Raw genomic sequence first — 14,586 nt, 5'->3', positions numbered from 1 at the left:
GCATAAAACTCACAGAGTATCTTGTCTGGTCCTGAAATCCTGTGTCTTGCTGTGGTGGAAGGCATGGAGAGAGACCTACAAAAGTTCTTTCCTTTCTTTCCTACTCCACACACTTATCTTAGTTTCTGCTGCTGCATAAAACAAAACTTTGTCAACCTCAGAGCAGAACAAGTCTCCAAAGACCAAGAAATCTAATCACTGTTTCTTTCCTCAGGTGAAAGAAGTCTTTGAGGAATCACCATTCCTGGTTCCAGAGGACAGTGTTGGCATCATGGACGGATCTCATGAAGGTGTGTTTTAGGAGGGGTAAAAAGTAAAAGCAAAGAGAAAAGGGAAAAAGAGGGATATCTTAGAAACATGAGGGAAAGAAAAATGGTCCCTAAACCAAGCCGGAAAAAAGAAAGATTTCTGGCCCTGTTTAAAACAATGCAATCCTGTCTTTCTGAGGTGGTGTTCATTACTTGATCACCTCTCGGGCTACAAATGCAGATAGACAAAAAGATTTCACAAGATTCAGAACAAAACTTTGTCTCAACAATAAGCATTGCCTGATGCAGGCTGACCAGCTGAAGCCTGCTCCTGGGAACTGGTGCAGAAGAGGTGGTGTCCACCTCTGAAAGGCTACATGACAATATATAGCAAGCTGGTCAGCCTTGGAAAATGCCTTGTAAATTCTGCAATATTAGCATTAAAAATAACCTATTGTGATCGGCTCATCAATTTTCAATCTAAAATTGGGAGGACTGTAAATATTAAAGGAGAATGAAGGATAATTGGCAAGTATTGAAAATAGATAACTAAATAATAAAATAGTAAGTTAAAAAATATGCTGTTGGGAAAAATACTGCTAGTAAAGTAGCAAACAAGTACTGTAAAATACAGGAAAAGGTGAAATATGTTGTAGGTTTGGAGTGAGCAATGATTTTGCAGTGCAGAAAACAGTGTAACATTCGGGCTACATATCTAGACATACTACCTTGGAGAATGGGCAAGTAATAATCACCTGTATGGATGCCTGATGAAAAGAGCCATCCTGGCATGTTATGTTCAGTTCAGAACTGTTCCTTATGGCAGATAAATTGCTCCTTTGGAAGGTGTTGAAGGAAAGAATTATCACAGTGCTTAAACAACTAATAAATGGAGGAAGATTAAAGAACAAAATCTGTCCACATGGGCTGAGAGAAAAGGAGAAGTATCATAAAGTATTGAAGTATTTGATAAGTATGGTGTAGTGCATAGTTTGTGACTATGGATTAATGGGTAAATTGTACAGTAGGGAGAACTGTTGTATTGACAGGGGCAGGATCTATGAGGCATAACAGAGCACAGGGTAGCCTGCCAAGTTTATTTAAAATCCCTACCTCTTCTATTGTCACATGTTTGGGTGAGAATCATGTAAGTGTCAAGCAAGCCACTGGAATCAAAGGAGCTGTTTGTGTTTTACTGGTTGCTGCTCTGTCTGTAGTGTAATTATAGAAACCTTAAGATTAAAACACAGTGGTGTCAATGCAGTTTTCAGATTAGGAGTTGAAATGCTGGGCTGCAAAACCAGGCCCAAGGAAACTTGTGCATTGTGTCAGCTCATTACTTCTTTGTATGTTGTTTGGACAATAGATATGATTTATGTATACTGCAGTTACATGGATATTACAAAGTCGTACCTATTTCAGCTCATGAGACTTGTATGAATCAATAATGCATCATAGAATTTAATTATGAGTTTGAATTCATCTCTGAAGTCTGGGGTGGTTGGGTTAAGCTAGTGATGACTTCCAGGCAAATAAATAACCTGTGGAGGGCTAGTTACAGTGGGCAGGAGATTGTGGGAGTATTTAATGGTGACTGGTTTGTTTTTGGTTTTTTTTCTTTTTTTCACTCATTGCAGGAATTTTAGCCTGGATCACTGTGAACTTTTTGACAGGTAATTATTTCTTTGTAACTACTCTAAACTTGAACTTGAGTAACTTCTGTGGAGTTGATCACCCTAAGTTCCTCTGCCTTGGCCTCTCACCAGTGCTAAAGCAGAGGATTGCCTTGGGCAGCCTGTGTTCCAGGGTCTGTAGTAAGAAGGAGGCATCTTAACCCTGAAGGTGCCAGAATATACTCAGATCTTGGAGGCACTGGCAGGCTGGTTTCCCTGACGTGCTTTGGGGAGTGGTACTGCTAATTTGTGGGAAACAAGGCCTTGCAGTGTTCTTCCTCCCAGTGTGGGCTGTGCAGCTGCAGTGGTGCTGCAGGGCATGCTGCCTTAGCACTACTGGCTCTGAGAGTTCTGGGAGTGCAATCTAGTGAAAAGAAAATCAGTACCCTAGTAGATAGATGGGCAAGCAAAAAAGCTGCTCTGGGTGAAGAGAAATTACAATAGCTGGTTTGGCTCTTACTGCCCTTCCTTCCCCTACTGCTTTTGCCCAGTTGTATGCTGGTTACAAAATTTGTGTACTTTTGCTGACAGTCTTCTGCAGGAGATACTTTGTCTCTTACTTTCAGCTTTTGCTTTATACCTGGAAATTTGTCTGTTTTTGTCACTTTGGAGGAGAGATTGGAATGAAAGAAGAAAGTCTGTATCTCATTCTGTAATACCTTCTGTTTTCCTGCCTGTTCTCTCTGAGGTTTTTTCTTTGAAGGGCAGCCCAGCCCTCCTTGTCTTGCTGAGATCACCTGGGGGCTGCCTGAGCATCCACACAGTGTCTGCATTTCAGCATTTGTGCACCTGGGGCTGTTCTGAGCACGGTGTTGTTTGCAGGGCAGCTGTCTGGCCAGAACCAGCAAACTGTTGGGATTCTGGACTTGGGAGGAGCCTCAACCCAAATCACATTCCTGCCACGGTTTGAGGTGAGGAGTGGTTAAAAGTGCGTGGGCTGGGACTGCACAAGGCTGGTGGAGAGACCTGAACACTGCTGCACTCTCTGGTGCCACTTTGTTAGCAGTGGCACAAGCAGAACATCTCTGGTTTACAGAACATCTGTATTTCTGTTCCCTTTGAGATCAGCAGTTGGCTCATAGGCGCTTGCAAACAAAGCAGCCTGAATCATGAGGAAATAAAAAGAAAGCAAATGAGTAAAACCAAAAAGAAACAGCTTTTGTTTTCTGGACTCAGGCTGGGAAAGCCTCATTCATGTTGATATTGCTGTGTATTCAATAAATGTAGAACATTTCTAGGTAGTATTCTTGAATATTAGAAGAAATGCAGGGGCTGTCTTTTTTTCCCCATTCGAGTCTGATAACAGATCTTCACTAAGTTTTGGAGGGGGAGGAGTGTTGTATAGGGTAAATTTCTTTAATAGCAGCACTGTCAGTTCTCTGTTTTCTTATCAGCTTCTTCTCATTCCTTTTAAATATTCTGCTCTCTGTCCCCCAGACATCTCTGCTGTATTTTTTAGAAGTTCCATAGCTGTTTAGAAATAGTTTGAACTGTGACCCAAGTTTGCAGTTTGCATGAGAAAACTACCTATTCTGTACCTTCATATTGTGATGTGTTTATGTCGCTCTTTCTGAAGGAGTAATTTCTTTAATTTTTTTTTTTTATAGAACTTAAGATTATCTTATCAAAGGATTTTTGGTGCCTACAAAACACATGGCTTTCACATCAGGATATTCTAATTCTGCAACTGTGTGTTATGTTGAAACATGACATGCAACCTTATCCTGTTCAGCAAAGCCTCAAGTGTACTGTGGGCTGGTCCTCTGTTTTGTGTTGATAACACCTGCTAAAGTGGGCACTGGACCAACAGGAAAGGGTGTTGCATGGCAGGGTTTTGGAGAATAAATAGAACCGTGAAATAGGCTGAACTGCAGCTCAAGACTCAAATGTCCCCTTCCAGCCTTGCAGGAAAAGGCCTGGAGTGTTTGCTGCTGACCAGGACTAATGGTGTGAATTTGTAGGGCAGTGTGGAGTCAAGGTTCATGCTTGTACACTATGTCTGCTTCTCACCTGTGTTGTCAAGTTCAAATAAATAAGCTCAGTATGTTTTTGGGAGTTTTTTCCATCTGACAGAATTAGTGGGGATACCTCCCTTTGATTTGCAGTGGAGATTTTTCCTTCCTGCAATCCGAGGCAGTCACATGCTTGCTCTTGTATTAGTTTTGAACAAAATACTGTGAGAGATTTTTTAATTAGATATGAATTACAAGCAAGTAAAGAACATATAATGACAACTGCAGGGAGCTGATTTTAATTTCATGGCATTATTGCCAAAGCTAAAAGCAACTGAAAACCAATCATAGTAATTATGAAATTGTCTATCTGGTGTCTGTCTCATTTTTTGTGAAAGTATGGCATAAAAAAAGACAATTGTTTTCTCCAAACTAATTTTTTTGAGGATCTCTCCTCTAAATAGTTTTTGTGATGTAAGGTTTAGAAACAGAACTCAAAATATGGCAGTCTGTGTGTATGAGGCCAAGGATGTGACTGCCATTTCAGTGATAATCAACTTGAGACCCAAAAGAAATTTTGATTTGTATTTGCTCAGGAGAAGCTCAAGCTGAATACTGTCAAAATCCTTTCAGCTTTGAGCAGGCTTCTGTCTAGGACTCTAGAAAAAATAACCCAGATCTGGATCTCTTACTTGCATGGCAACTGCAGGACTGTGCAGTTTGAGTTCTCTCTGACTCTGCTGCTTGGCCCAGAAAAACCACGGGTGATAAAAGTGCATGGAGCCAAGAAGGGGTGGGAGGATGAGGCATGAGGAGAGGAGAGACTGAGACTGAGAGCTTAGGGAGGGGACACAAAGAATCAGTAAATGATTGCTGAAGCGGTTCAGCCTTGCAAGAGTGTGAGTTAGTCTGTCAGGAAGCCAGGGCAGGGTACCAGGGGGATGGATGGAGGTGTGCGCAGAGAGAAGACTGAGAGGAAGAAACTGGAGGTGGTGAGACAAGAGGCTAATTTAGGTGAAGCAGCCCTAAGACTGGGAGTGAGTAGTCACAGTGTTTCCTTGAGTACCAGCAAGACTTTTGACATGGTGAAAATGGGGCCTATACCTTGTGTTTTTAATTCTTCTGAGTACCTCAGTTTAGGTGCCTAGTGTGACTTGAAAAAGTTCATAGCACTTGTAGTGCAGCTGATTTCTGGTAATGGGGATGGGGACTCTTTACATGTAGAGTAACATGTAAGTACTCTGAAAAAATTCAGGTTACCTGAATTAGAAAGTGTTTTCATCCTGATATGTTGTGCTTCCCTATTATACATTGAAGTAGCACAAAGATGCATATAAATAAAATCAGTGTTAAAAGCTGCAGATATTACAGCAGTGGCAGCATTGGAAAGCTGTACTTTGTTTTCAAAGCAGGTCAGATGAGTGTGCAGTAAACTGTATGGGTATATCTCTGTTACTACATTAAAGTTGGTTATTCTTTATTGCATAATATAAATGAAAACTTTTTTTTTTTTTACTTCTAGGAAACTCTGAAGGAAACCCCTGAGGATTTTCTTACCTCATTTGAAATGTTTAATAGCACGTACAAGCTCTATACCCACAGGTGAGGAGCAAAAGACTGCTATTTCCACTGGGGAAATCAGCCCCTGAGCTAACAGCCACATCACCCTGGTACCAGCAGCAGAGACCGTAACTTTTTTACTACTTATCTGCATGGAACAGTAGAAGTGGAACATGACATTAGCTGGCTGGAAGCGTTCCAGCATCATGGTTAATGTCACTGCAAGGGAATATTAAGCAGTCTTTCAAATGAAGGGACAGCATTGTGAACCCATATTTAAGGAAAAGAATTATTACTGGATTCATGCCAAATATTCTAAAACAAGCAGAAAGGTAGATATTGTGCCAGTAGTCAGAACTAAAAGCGATCAGAGATTTGGAAAGAGGATTTCCTGAGACCTAGTGGAGTGAACACTACCATCTCAGCCAGTTATAGAATCTGCTTACTTGACAGCAGAGCTGGTCTAATAGTCATTCTCTCCTACTCCTTACATTTGCTGATGTAACTAATTGCTGTAGTCATTGATACAGTCCATTAGATCACCTAAAATAATTGGGATTGAAAAATCATCTCCTAAAAGTTGAGAGAGAGCTGGAGGTTAGTTTAACTCTGAATATTCTGGAAACGTTTAAAATGACATGACAAAAGTGGTAAGTGACCAAACACAGAGATGGGAATGAAAGAGTCAACAGGATTTTAATCTAGCTATGTTGCTGCAATGTGTGATGACATTCTCATAAGCATTGTTCATGTTCTAGCTTATAATGAATGTAGCAATTACCTGTGGGGTCAAAACAGGTGAATTTCACACAAAGCCACGGTTCCTATGTTGTGGGAGGTTCTGCACTCTGCCCTAAGAGCACTTAGTTTTGTGTGTGCTGCATAAGAGTGGCTGCCCTTTTCCCCATGCACTCAGCACTTACCCTTCTTCCTCCCTCATTTTTAAGGTGGTGCTTTTTTGCTTTTCATTATCATCTTGTATAAGTGCCACATCAGCTCTAACCACTTCCTGCAGGTTTAGATTCACCCATTTTACAACTCTTTGTATTTCTTGGGTTTGTGTCACTCTTTTGACCCTCAGGGTTGTTCTGGCAAAGGGAACTCTGTTTTAGAAAGGAAGCCTTTTGGGAATCAGAGAAAGGAAATTTGGTTTGGGTGTTCCAGGACTTAGGAAGAGGGCTATGGGTAAAGCATACCAGATATGCAGGAATCAAAACTGTAACATCTGTCTTTTGTTGTTCACAGCTATTTGGGGTTTGGACTAAAAGCTGCAAGACTGGCAACGCTTGGAGCTTTGAACATGGAAGGTATGTTCATATACTAAAACATTCAAGATTCATGAAGAGATGCTTGGACTTAGCCTTGTGTCAGCAGCCCATTTCCTGTGTGTCTTCACTTCAGTATCTTGTGCTTTACTATGTTGCTGATGGCATATGTTTGTCTGAAAACAGCTACCACTTGTTCAGGGGTTGTCTTGTGGGACAGCTGCTTTTCCCTGTTTTTGAGATCAGGCAGCAGTGACATGCAAGTGCAAATTCCAGAAATGCACATGTGGGAGCATACAAACACCGTGGCCAGCCACAAACTCACAGCTTTACAAACATCCACAAAAGCATAAGCAGCATGAACAGATCCTTTTCCTTAGGGTTGCTGCTTAGGCCAAACCCACTTTGTAGGATCTGCCTGGCCTGTGGTGTTCCCCAGACCTGTTGTGTGCACTGCCCTAGTCTAGATGGAAGCCCAGGAGCACATCACATGCTCTCACTCAGTAACCTGAGTGCATACTCACATTCCTGAGTCTTTCCAGCCCCTCACCCAGAGCTTGGGCCTTTTGTCTAGTCTCTGGCCAGGACCCGGGGTTTTCCACCTTCTGGATTCTTACCTGACAGCTAGATGGACTTGTCATAATTACTGGAATGTACTCAAATCAGAAATAGTTGGGAGTAGGGATTAAGAAGAAGATAGGACAAGACTGCAATGATTGGTCACAAGGCTCAGACAGAAAAACACATGGACCTGCTTACTTGTGACTGTCTTGTTTTATAGTCTCCTCTGGTTTGCCGTACTTGCACTTCCCTGATCCCTGAATTCCCCCTTTTCCCAGCCTTTGAGCCTTTCCCTAAGCATCCCATAGCAAATTTTGCTATCCCAGAGTCTGCCTCAAGCATACTGTTAGAAGTTTGCTTTTTCTGTGAGACCTGTGTGTTCAGCAATAATCATGTTTTCTTCTTATCAGTTACAGTATTTCTGGTTGAACCCCTCAAAGGTTACATTCAGTGGATGCTGTAGTGGCCATTGATCTCTGTCTTAGGAGGATTGCTCAGTTGCTTTATTTGTCTTTGTTATCTGCTGTCATTAGGGTTTGTGCATCTGTGTGATTATTACGTCTCATTTCTTGTCTTTTGTGGTGAACAGCCATTATCCAGATACCTTTGTACCATTTATCTCATTAAAAAATGACAAGCCTGGCTGCTCTGCTATTTGCAGGACAAAACAGACACAACTTTTCCAGACTTGAAACTGGTCCTTAATTTGTAATCAGTTAGTGCCACATCCATCAATTCAGATTTTTGTACTTTGGCTTAAAGACTTTAATGAAGATCTTTCAGGCTTTTCTGGTTCTGCTATTGATTTATAGCTATGTAAAATCCTGTGCTTCCTGAGTCTCCTCTCTGCTCTGTTTCCAGTTGTGGATGGACAAATATTCCGCAGTTCTTGTTTGCCTAAGCAGTTGGAGGCAGAGTGGCACTTCGGGGGAGTGAAATATCAGTATGGTGGCAACAAAGAAGGTAAATTAAGGAGACTTGTTTCTTTTACAATAAGTCTTATCTCCAGAATCTGAGTTTTTCCTTGTCAAATATTTCCTCAGTTAACTGATGATGATTGGGATATGAAGGATATCTGTCCAGTTGCAAAGGTTGACTTCTGAGAAATCCAGATTAAAATCTGAAGCTGTAAGAGTAGCTGACCTGTACCCCTGTCCTCTGACTGTGATCTCTTATTACAAATCATACCTTTATAGGAAATGTTTAGAATTACTTGTACAAATAAGAGAGGTTTTTCTGAGGCTTTGAGCAAAGTGCAAAAATTCTGTTTATGTTAGGGTACAAACATTTTGGCCTACCAGTTAATCTCACTTGTGGAATTGTTTCTTAAGTCTCTAATAATAATAAATCTCTAATGCTGTGTAGAGAGAGTGAGTCTGCTGCAATCATAGACTTGAACAGACTGGAGACATGAGAGCTGAATTGCAGATTTCATATGTGTGGAGTAGGTTGGTAAAATTACAGTGTGCTGGGGAGAGAAAGCAAGGTTTTATCTAACAAGTGGCAGCAAATGTAGAAGATTCTGCTGGCCACAGAACATGTCAATGGGAGTTTTGCCTGACATGGAAGTAGTTTGTGTGGCCCTTCTTTCAGACACAGCAGTGATCTGCTCTAACCAGTTCTCCTTGATGAGGGGCTTTTAGAGTCCTTGCCTGTGTGTAGATGCCATGTTGGATTACAGAAGGGATATGTAAGCTCCTGTTCTGATGCTTTAATCTCTGCTTCTTTAATTTTTCATCCTGTTGCCACTATTGCTTCCATCTCTTGCATATGCTCTTTGGCTCACCCAGTCTGTGTTTTTCCTGACAGGAGAAACAGGATTCAAGCCTTGCTACTTGGAAGTACTCAAGGTTGTCAAAGGGAAACTTCACCAGCCAGAGGAGATACGTGGAAGTTCCTTCTATGCTTTCTCCTATTACTATGATCGAGCAGCTGACACCAACCTAATCGGTAAATTTGGGATAATCTCCTGCATGTGAGCATGTCTTCCAGAAGGTGACAGAGGAACCCTGGTGGCTGGAGCCATGGGGAGCAGAGGAAAGCAATGTTATTGAGAAAGAGGAGATACACAAAATGCCTCAAGGGAATGACATTTATCTGTCACTGCAGTTTGGTGTTCAGCACATGAAATGTGCTCCGGGCTCCAGTCACACCTGCAGCTCTGTCTTCTGTTCCAAGCAGGTCTCACTCCTAGTGCAGCATCCCTGAGTTGCTCTAGGGTCAAGTTGGATAAAGAATTCAAATGCTGTCAGGTCTATGACGATATTTTCTCACATCTTTTTCAGATTATGAACGCGGAGGTGTTTTGGAAGTGAGAGATTTTGAAAGAAAAGCCAAAGAAGGTAATTGTCATGAGCAGGGAAACTGGTTTGGACAAGAAATAACAAAAATATCAATGTGTGGGCAGCACATAATGTGACTTGGAAGAAAAGAAAATTTATTTAACCTTTATTGCACTTTACACCTGTCATGTTACTTTTATTAGTCAAAGACTAACTAATGCAGAAGACAATACTGATAGAGCAGTGAGGGGTTGGTGGATTTACAGCTCTATTCAGGAGAAGGAGGTAGTTCATAGAGTCACTACAAAAGAAAATTAATTTGCTGCATCAAGAGCTTCTGTCAAACTGCAACTCTGAGTTAAGGAGAGCACTGAATTCTGTAAGTTTGTCACCTTAAATCCTATTTAATCTCAAAATGGAGGGAGAGGGTTTTTAAGACTGGCAACCTCTTCCACATTCCTTTACCTCCCCCTGTCTTTTTTCCTGAATGCTTGTTCTAGTTTTGTACCTCCTGTGGATAAAGAGCTCCCACCTTGCCTGGCTGCTGATGGCTAAAAGCAAATAACCTCTGTATTGTGATCATTCTCAAGACAATGAGAATACCATATTTTTCAGCAGAAGATGCTTAATTACGTAGTTCAGGACTGACTTTTTTCCTAAAATAAGGCCTAAATTTTAATGATTTTTCAGTTAAACTTAATCTCCCTGGAAACTTGGATGATTTTGAATAGGGGGATTAGGCTCTAAAGTTTGAGTGTGGGTTGGTTGTTATTTTTTCCCTGGATAGTGAGAGAGCTTATTTCCAAAGACATAGCTAAGATCTTACCTAACATTATCAAATCACTTACTTAGCTTTAGACCATCAGGAGATCAATTCTGTGAGCCTTAACTAATTCTTCTCTATCTCATTTCAATAGTAGAAGGATGCTGCTTATCTTTTCTTAGGAGGAAGTGAACTCTGCTCTTGCTGCTGCTAGAACAGGGCAGTGACAGTAGGAGTAGAACATGACCCTTAGTGTAAATACATTTCCCAGTCACTGCCACCCTGAATACAGAATCTTGACTTAGCTGCAGCAAGGGAGTGGGTGGTTGGGCAATAGCCTCTTGCATTTCCTTAGACAAGTGTGGTTGGAAAAATAAACTCAACTGCCATCCTAGAAAGTGGAATCCATTACTGGATCCATCTATGGAGGAGAGATGAAAACAAGTGATGCTGTGTTCCTGAAAAAATAAGTAATCCAACACCCAGCTAGTTATCAGTTGAGCAGAGGTTCTTCAAAAGAGCTGTGTGGATCATGTTGCTGTAATAAAAGATGTAGTTTTGATGGAGTTAAGAGAAACTTGATGTACTATATGGTTTATTCTCCAACATTGTAGAACATTGATGTACTATATGGTTTATTCTCACTACATTGTAGAAGCTCTGTAGTGTGTACCATGTGTCATGCATAACCAGTAATAGAAGAGGGTGCCTTGTTTTAGAAAGCTTTGGCTTGAGTTCAGTTCAAATGTACATTGTGGATAAAAGTTCTTATTTTGCTGAGATCCCTTTGTTTTTTCTTTTTTCCTTCTCTAGTCTGTGATAACATGGAGAGGTACAACTCAGCCAGTCCTTTCCTCTGTATGGATCTCACTTACATCACTGCTTTATTAAAGGAAGGTTTTGGATTTAGGGACAACACAGTCTTAAAGGTGAGAAAAAACAGTTAAATCTCTATTGATTAACATGCATTAGTCAATTTTTCTGACTAATTATCTACTGAATCTTTCCAGATTTGTAACATGTAGTTGCTGTCATTTGTGTAACTTATGAATCTAGAGAACTGTCAGGAATAACTTGTTTTTCTTCTTTTATAGTTGACAAAGAAAGTAAACAACATAGAGACAAGCTGGACTTTGGGTGCTACCTTTTACCTGCTGCAGTCTCTGGGAATGACTTATTGACTTGTGATACTGCTGTGGACTTCAGCATTTCTGAAAATGCTGAGAAAGTAAATGGCAATCTCCAGGTATGGTGTTCAGCTGGACTGGTCACAGAGCAGAACATGGACCAAAAATATATGATAGCTCTTTACCCTGGATTGGCGTTGTGCCTAATGAGAGTATGATTTATAACTGTGATTGCCATAAATGATCCAGAATCTGCCTTAAGAAAGTCAAAAGGTCTAAACTCCAGCAGAGAATAAGCAAGGGGCTCAAAATCAGCTTTCACCAGCAAGTTTGTTAGAAGCACAGAGTTCCTGGATGTGGTGGCAGACTACAGACACATGACTTCCCCTACCCCCTTCTATTTAAACATAAATAACTTAAATTTGCTTGTGAGATGTTAAATACAGAAATTAGGAATAGCATCAACAGTGATGCAGAGAAAAGTGAACAACTCTGGATGCTGCCAACCTCAGTGTTCCAAAAATCCAGCTGCTAGCTTAGCAAATACATGGCAAGAATATTCCAGTCTTTCAAGGGCCTGCTGTAAGTACACTTTGGGCATGGTTTTGGGAAAGGTGCTGGCTAGAACATAGTCATTTACCAAGCAGTTTTTAGGCAGTAGGCATTTCCTAAGCAGAAGGTGTGCCTGTGTTTCAGTTTTGCTGCCCTTTCCAAGTCTGTGCAGCTACACCATACATCTGACTACCAGACTTGATAAATTTATTCATTTAGCATGTAGTCATAACACATAGTTGTGCTGGCACAACGAGGCAGCAGTGCCAGCTATTGAAACTGCCAGAAGATGAGCTTGTCACATTCCACCCACAAGGAGATTGCAGTCAGATGAAATGGCTGATCTGACAGCTCAGTTTGCTGTGAGAGCCAGCTGTTTCTCTGCTCTCAGCAAGGCACATCCACAGCCTTCTTCCCTCTGCTGCTGGTACTCCTCAGGTTCTTGTAGGAACTGATTCAGGACACCTGACCTGAGGTGGTGCTCACCTAAGAGTCAAGTCTGGTGCTATCCCAAGGACAGCAGGCAGGGCACAGCCCAGCATGGCCTGCTGGGCCAGCAAGAGGTCTGAGCACCACAGTCCCTTTTGCTGGAGTGAGCTCTAAGGTGTGGTCTCCCATTTCAAACCCACCCATTGCCCTAAGTAAAAACAACTGTAGAGATTTCTTCCCCCCATGAAATAATTGGCAGCTTGCTACTGTCTTCACCTCTTCAAGGGATGTGTAAGGTACAGGTGAATTTACCCCATCACAACAAAGAGGTATTGCTCATGTGACTGAGGGAAACTTCTAGCCACTGATGTCCTGTGATGAACATTTCCCTGGTGGGCAGTTGCAGTTACCAAGTGTCTCAGTTGCTCTAAAACACCTTTCTGTCAAACCAAAGACTGCCCTCACGCTGCCTTCTCTGCAAACTGGATTTGAAAATAATTGGTAATTCCCAGCAAGGGGAGGAAATCATGCACTCATGTCTTCAATGGTCTTGCCAAACAGTTTGGAGACTTAGAAATTTGCCTTACTGTGAACTTACTGACTACCTATTAGTCCTTTTCCTCTAGTTAGCAGTGCAAGTTTGCCTGTGGCTGATGAAGCTACCATTTCTCATATCTCAGGTTTTACAGCACAAGGATGCAAGGCATGCTTTTGATTGAACAAGTTCAGTCAGCAACAAGAAGCCAAGGGTTGCAGATGGAGCCATCCATACTTATCACTGACACTTTGCCATAAATTCAGGCTGCTTTTTTGAAACAGGACATGCTCATCCTACATGTGTGGTCCTTACCAGAATCTGTTTGAGATCCACATTGAGAAATTCCTGTGTCACGCCTAAGTTCTGTTCCTTTCTCTCTAGAAGTTTCTGTTTGAACATGAAGGAAGTAATTGCAGCCTCTTCTCAACCATAAACATTTCTTATTCCTCTTCCTACTGTTGGCAAAACTTGGTATATGGTCTGGTCTGCAGAACAAGGTGACTGCAAATGCATTCATTATGTCTTCAGTGAACACTTCTGTATTCTCAGAAAACACAAAGTAGGGTGCAGTGGTTACTGGCCAGGCTGAGTTACCCTAAGAACAAGCTAATTTAATAATCCAGAAATCATCTTTCAGTCTGAGCCAGTGCTATGACAAACTCTTCCTGGATCTTGGGGCTAAGAGCTGGCAGCAGTGAGGCTGTGTTTTGAAGGTGGGATGCTCTACCCAAGGGACAAGCAGCAGTGTTATCTGCCCCCTGAAAACACACCAGCCCTGAGGAGGGCTGGAGGGGCTGGGTTTTGTCTGAAGCAAGGAGGGGCTATAAGAAGGGTACCATGCAAAGGAAGTTGTTTTTTCTGCATTCTTTTCCTCAGACTCTGGTACTACAAATGCTAGGGGGTAGCATCTGCTTCCCAGTACCAAAGTTGCATTTAATCTGAATGCTCAGGGCCTTCATTTGTCAGTGGCACAATTCGTTAACTGAAGCAGAACTTCTGCTCTCTGTTACTGGCATGATTCTTCAGTTATGGGAGAAACAAAAAACTCTGTTAAAATGTTTATTTTTGCAAGAATTTGCAGAATTGAGCCCCTGCTGTTTACATCTGAACTGAAGTGGGTGGGGGGATTTGGACAACCCAGTCAAGTCCTCACACTTACCCTAGTGCAATGAGATTATTTATTACCTAAAGAGTAAGCAGCCTTTTAAGAGAAGAGCTCTACTTGCAGCCCTGATTTTTATCTCTTCCTTTGTAATGTCTTTGAGCCAGGCACTAACAAGGACTGCCTAATATGAGTGACTGCAGAAGCACAAGTAATAGCTTTCACTTCAGTTTCATTCTTTCTGATGTTAATTTCTGATACTGGTCACCCATATGTGTAAATCTTGCCCATGGGCAGTGCTTAGTTTAATGTTGTGAGTGGCAAATGTCTAATGCAAGATGCTGGTGTTTGGAACCGAAGACAGAATATCTTGAATTGTCTATTTTAGTAATTAAAGCATTTTTAACAATATTGAAGATGTTGTGGTATAGTTTTCTTTCCTAGATATTATTGTTGCCTTGTATCTTTTCCATGGAGCCCTTAGCCATTTCCACAAGAAACACCATTATTAAATAAAGCACCAAGAGAAAGGCA

The 14,586-nt window shown here is 41.5% G+C and overlaps 1 protein-coding gene across 6 annotated transcripts in view; it reads left to right on the top strand.

Moving 5' to 3' along the window:
- Nucleotides 1-14,586, top strand: part of ENTPD5 (ectonucleoside triphosphate diphosphohydrolase 5 (inactive)) — a 37,243-nt gene that overhangs the window by 8,284 nt on the left and 14,373 nt on the right. For 4 of the 6 annotated variants that reach the window (XM_059474550.1, XM_059474548.1, XM_059474549.1 and 1 more), the window contains exons 5-14: nt 215-290; nt 1,886-1,921; nt 2,744-2,832; nt 5,396-5,475; nt 6,679-6,740; nt 8,121-8,222; nt 9,069-9,209; nt 9,545-9,601; nt 11,118-11,233; nt 11,399-14,468. In XM_059474550.1, the coding sequence (XP_059330533.1) occupies nt 215-290; nt 1,886-1,921; nt 2,744-2,832; nt 5,396-5,475; nt 6,679-6,740; nt 8,121-8,222; nt 9,069-9,209; nt 9,545-9,601; nt 11,118-11,233; nt 11,399-11,485 (846 nt within the window). In that variant the 3' untranslated portion in view covers nt 11,486-14,468. Of the gene's footprint in view, nt 1-214; nt 291-1,885; nt 1,922-2,743; nt 2,833-5,395; nt 5,476-6,678; nt 6,741-8,120; nt 8,223-9,068; nt 9,210-9,544; nt 9,602-11,117; nt 11,234-11,398; nt 14,469-14,586 lie in introns of those variants that run through there. The other 2 variants (XR_009418621.1, XR_009418620.1) reach the window with 1 other exon arrangement.

Source organism: Ammospiza nelsoni, chromosome 6 (assembly GCF_027579445.1).
Source record: "Ammospiza nelsoni isolate bAmmNel1 chromosome 6, bAmmNel1.pri, whole genome shotgun sequence".
Classification (NCBI taxonomy): Eukaryota; Metazoa; Chordata; class Aves; order Passeriformes; family Passerellidae; genus Ammospiza; species Ammospiza nelsoni.
Note: the sequence above shows the minus strand (reverse complement) of the source record. Positions and strands in the feature narration are given on the sequence as shown.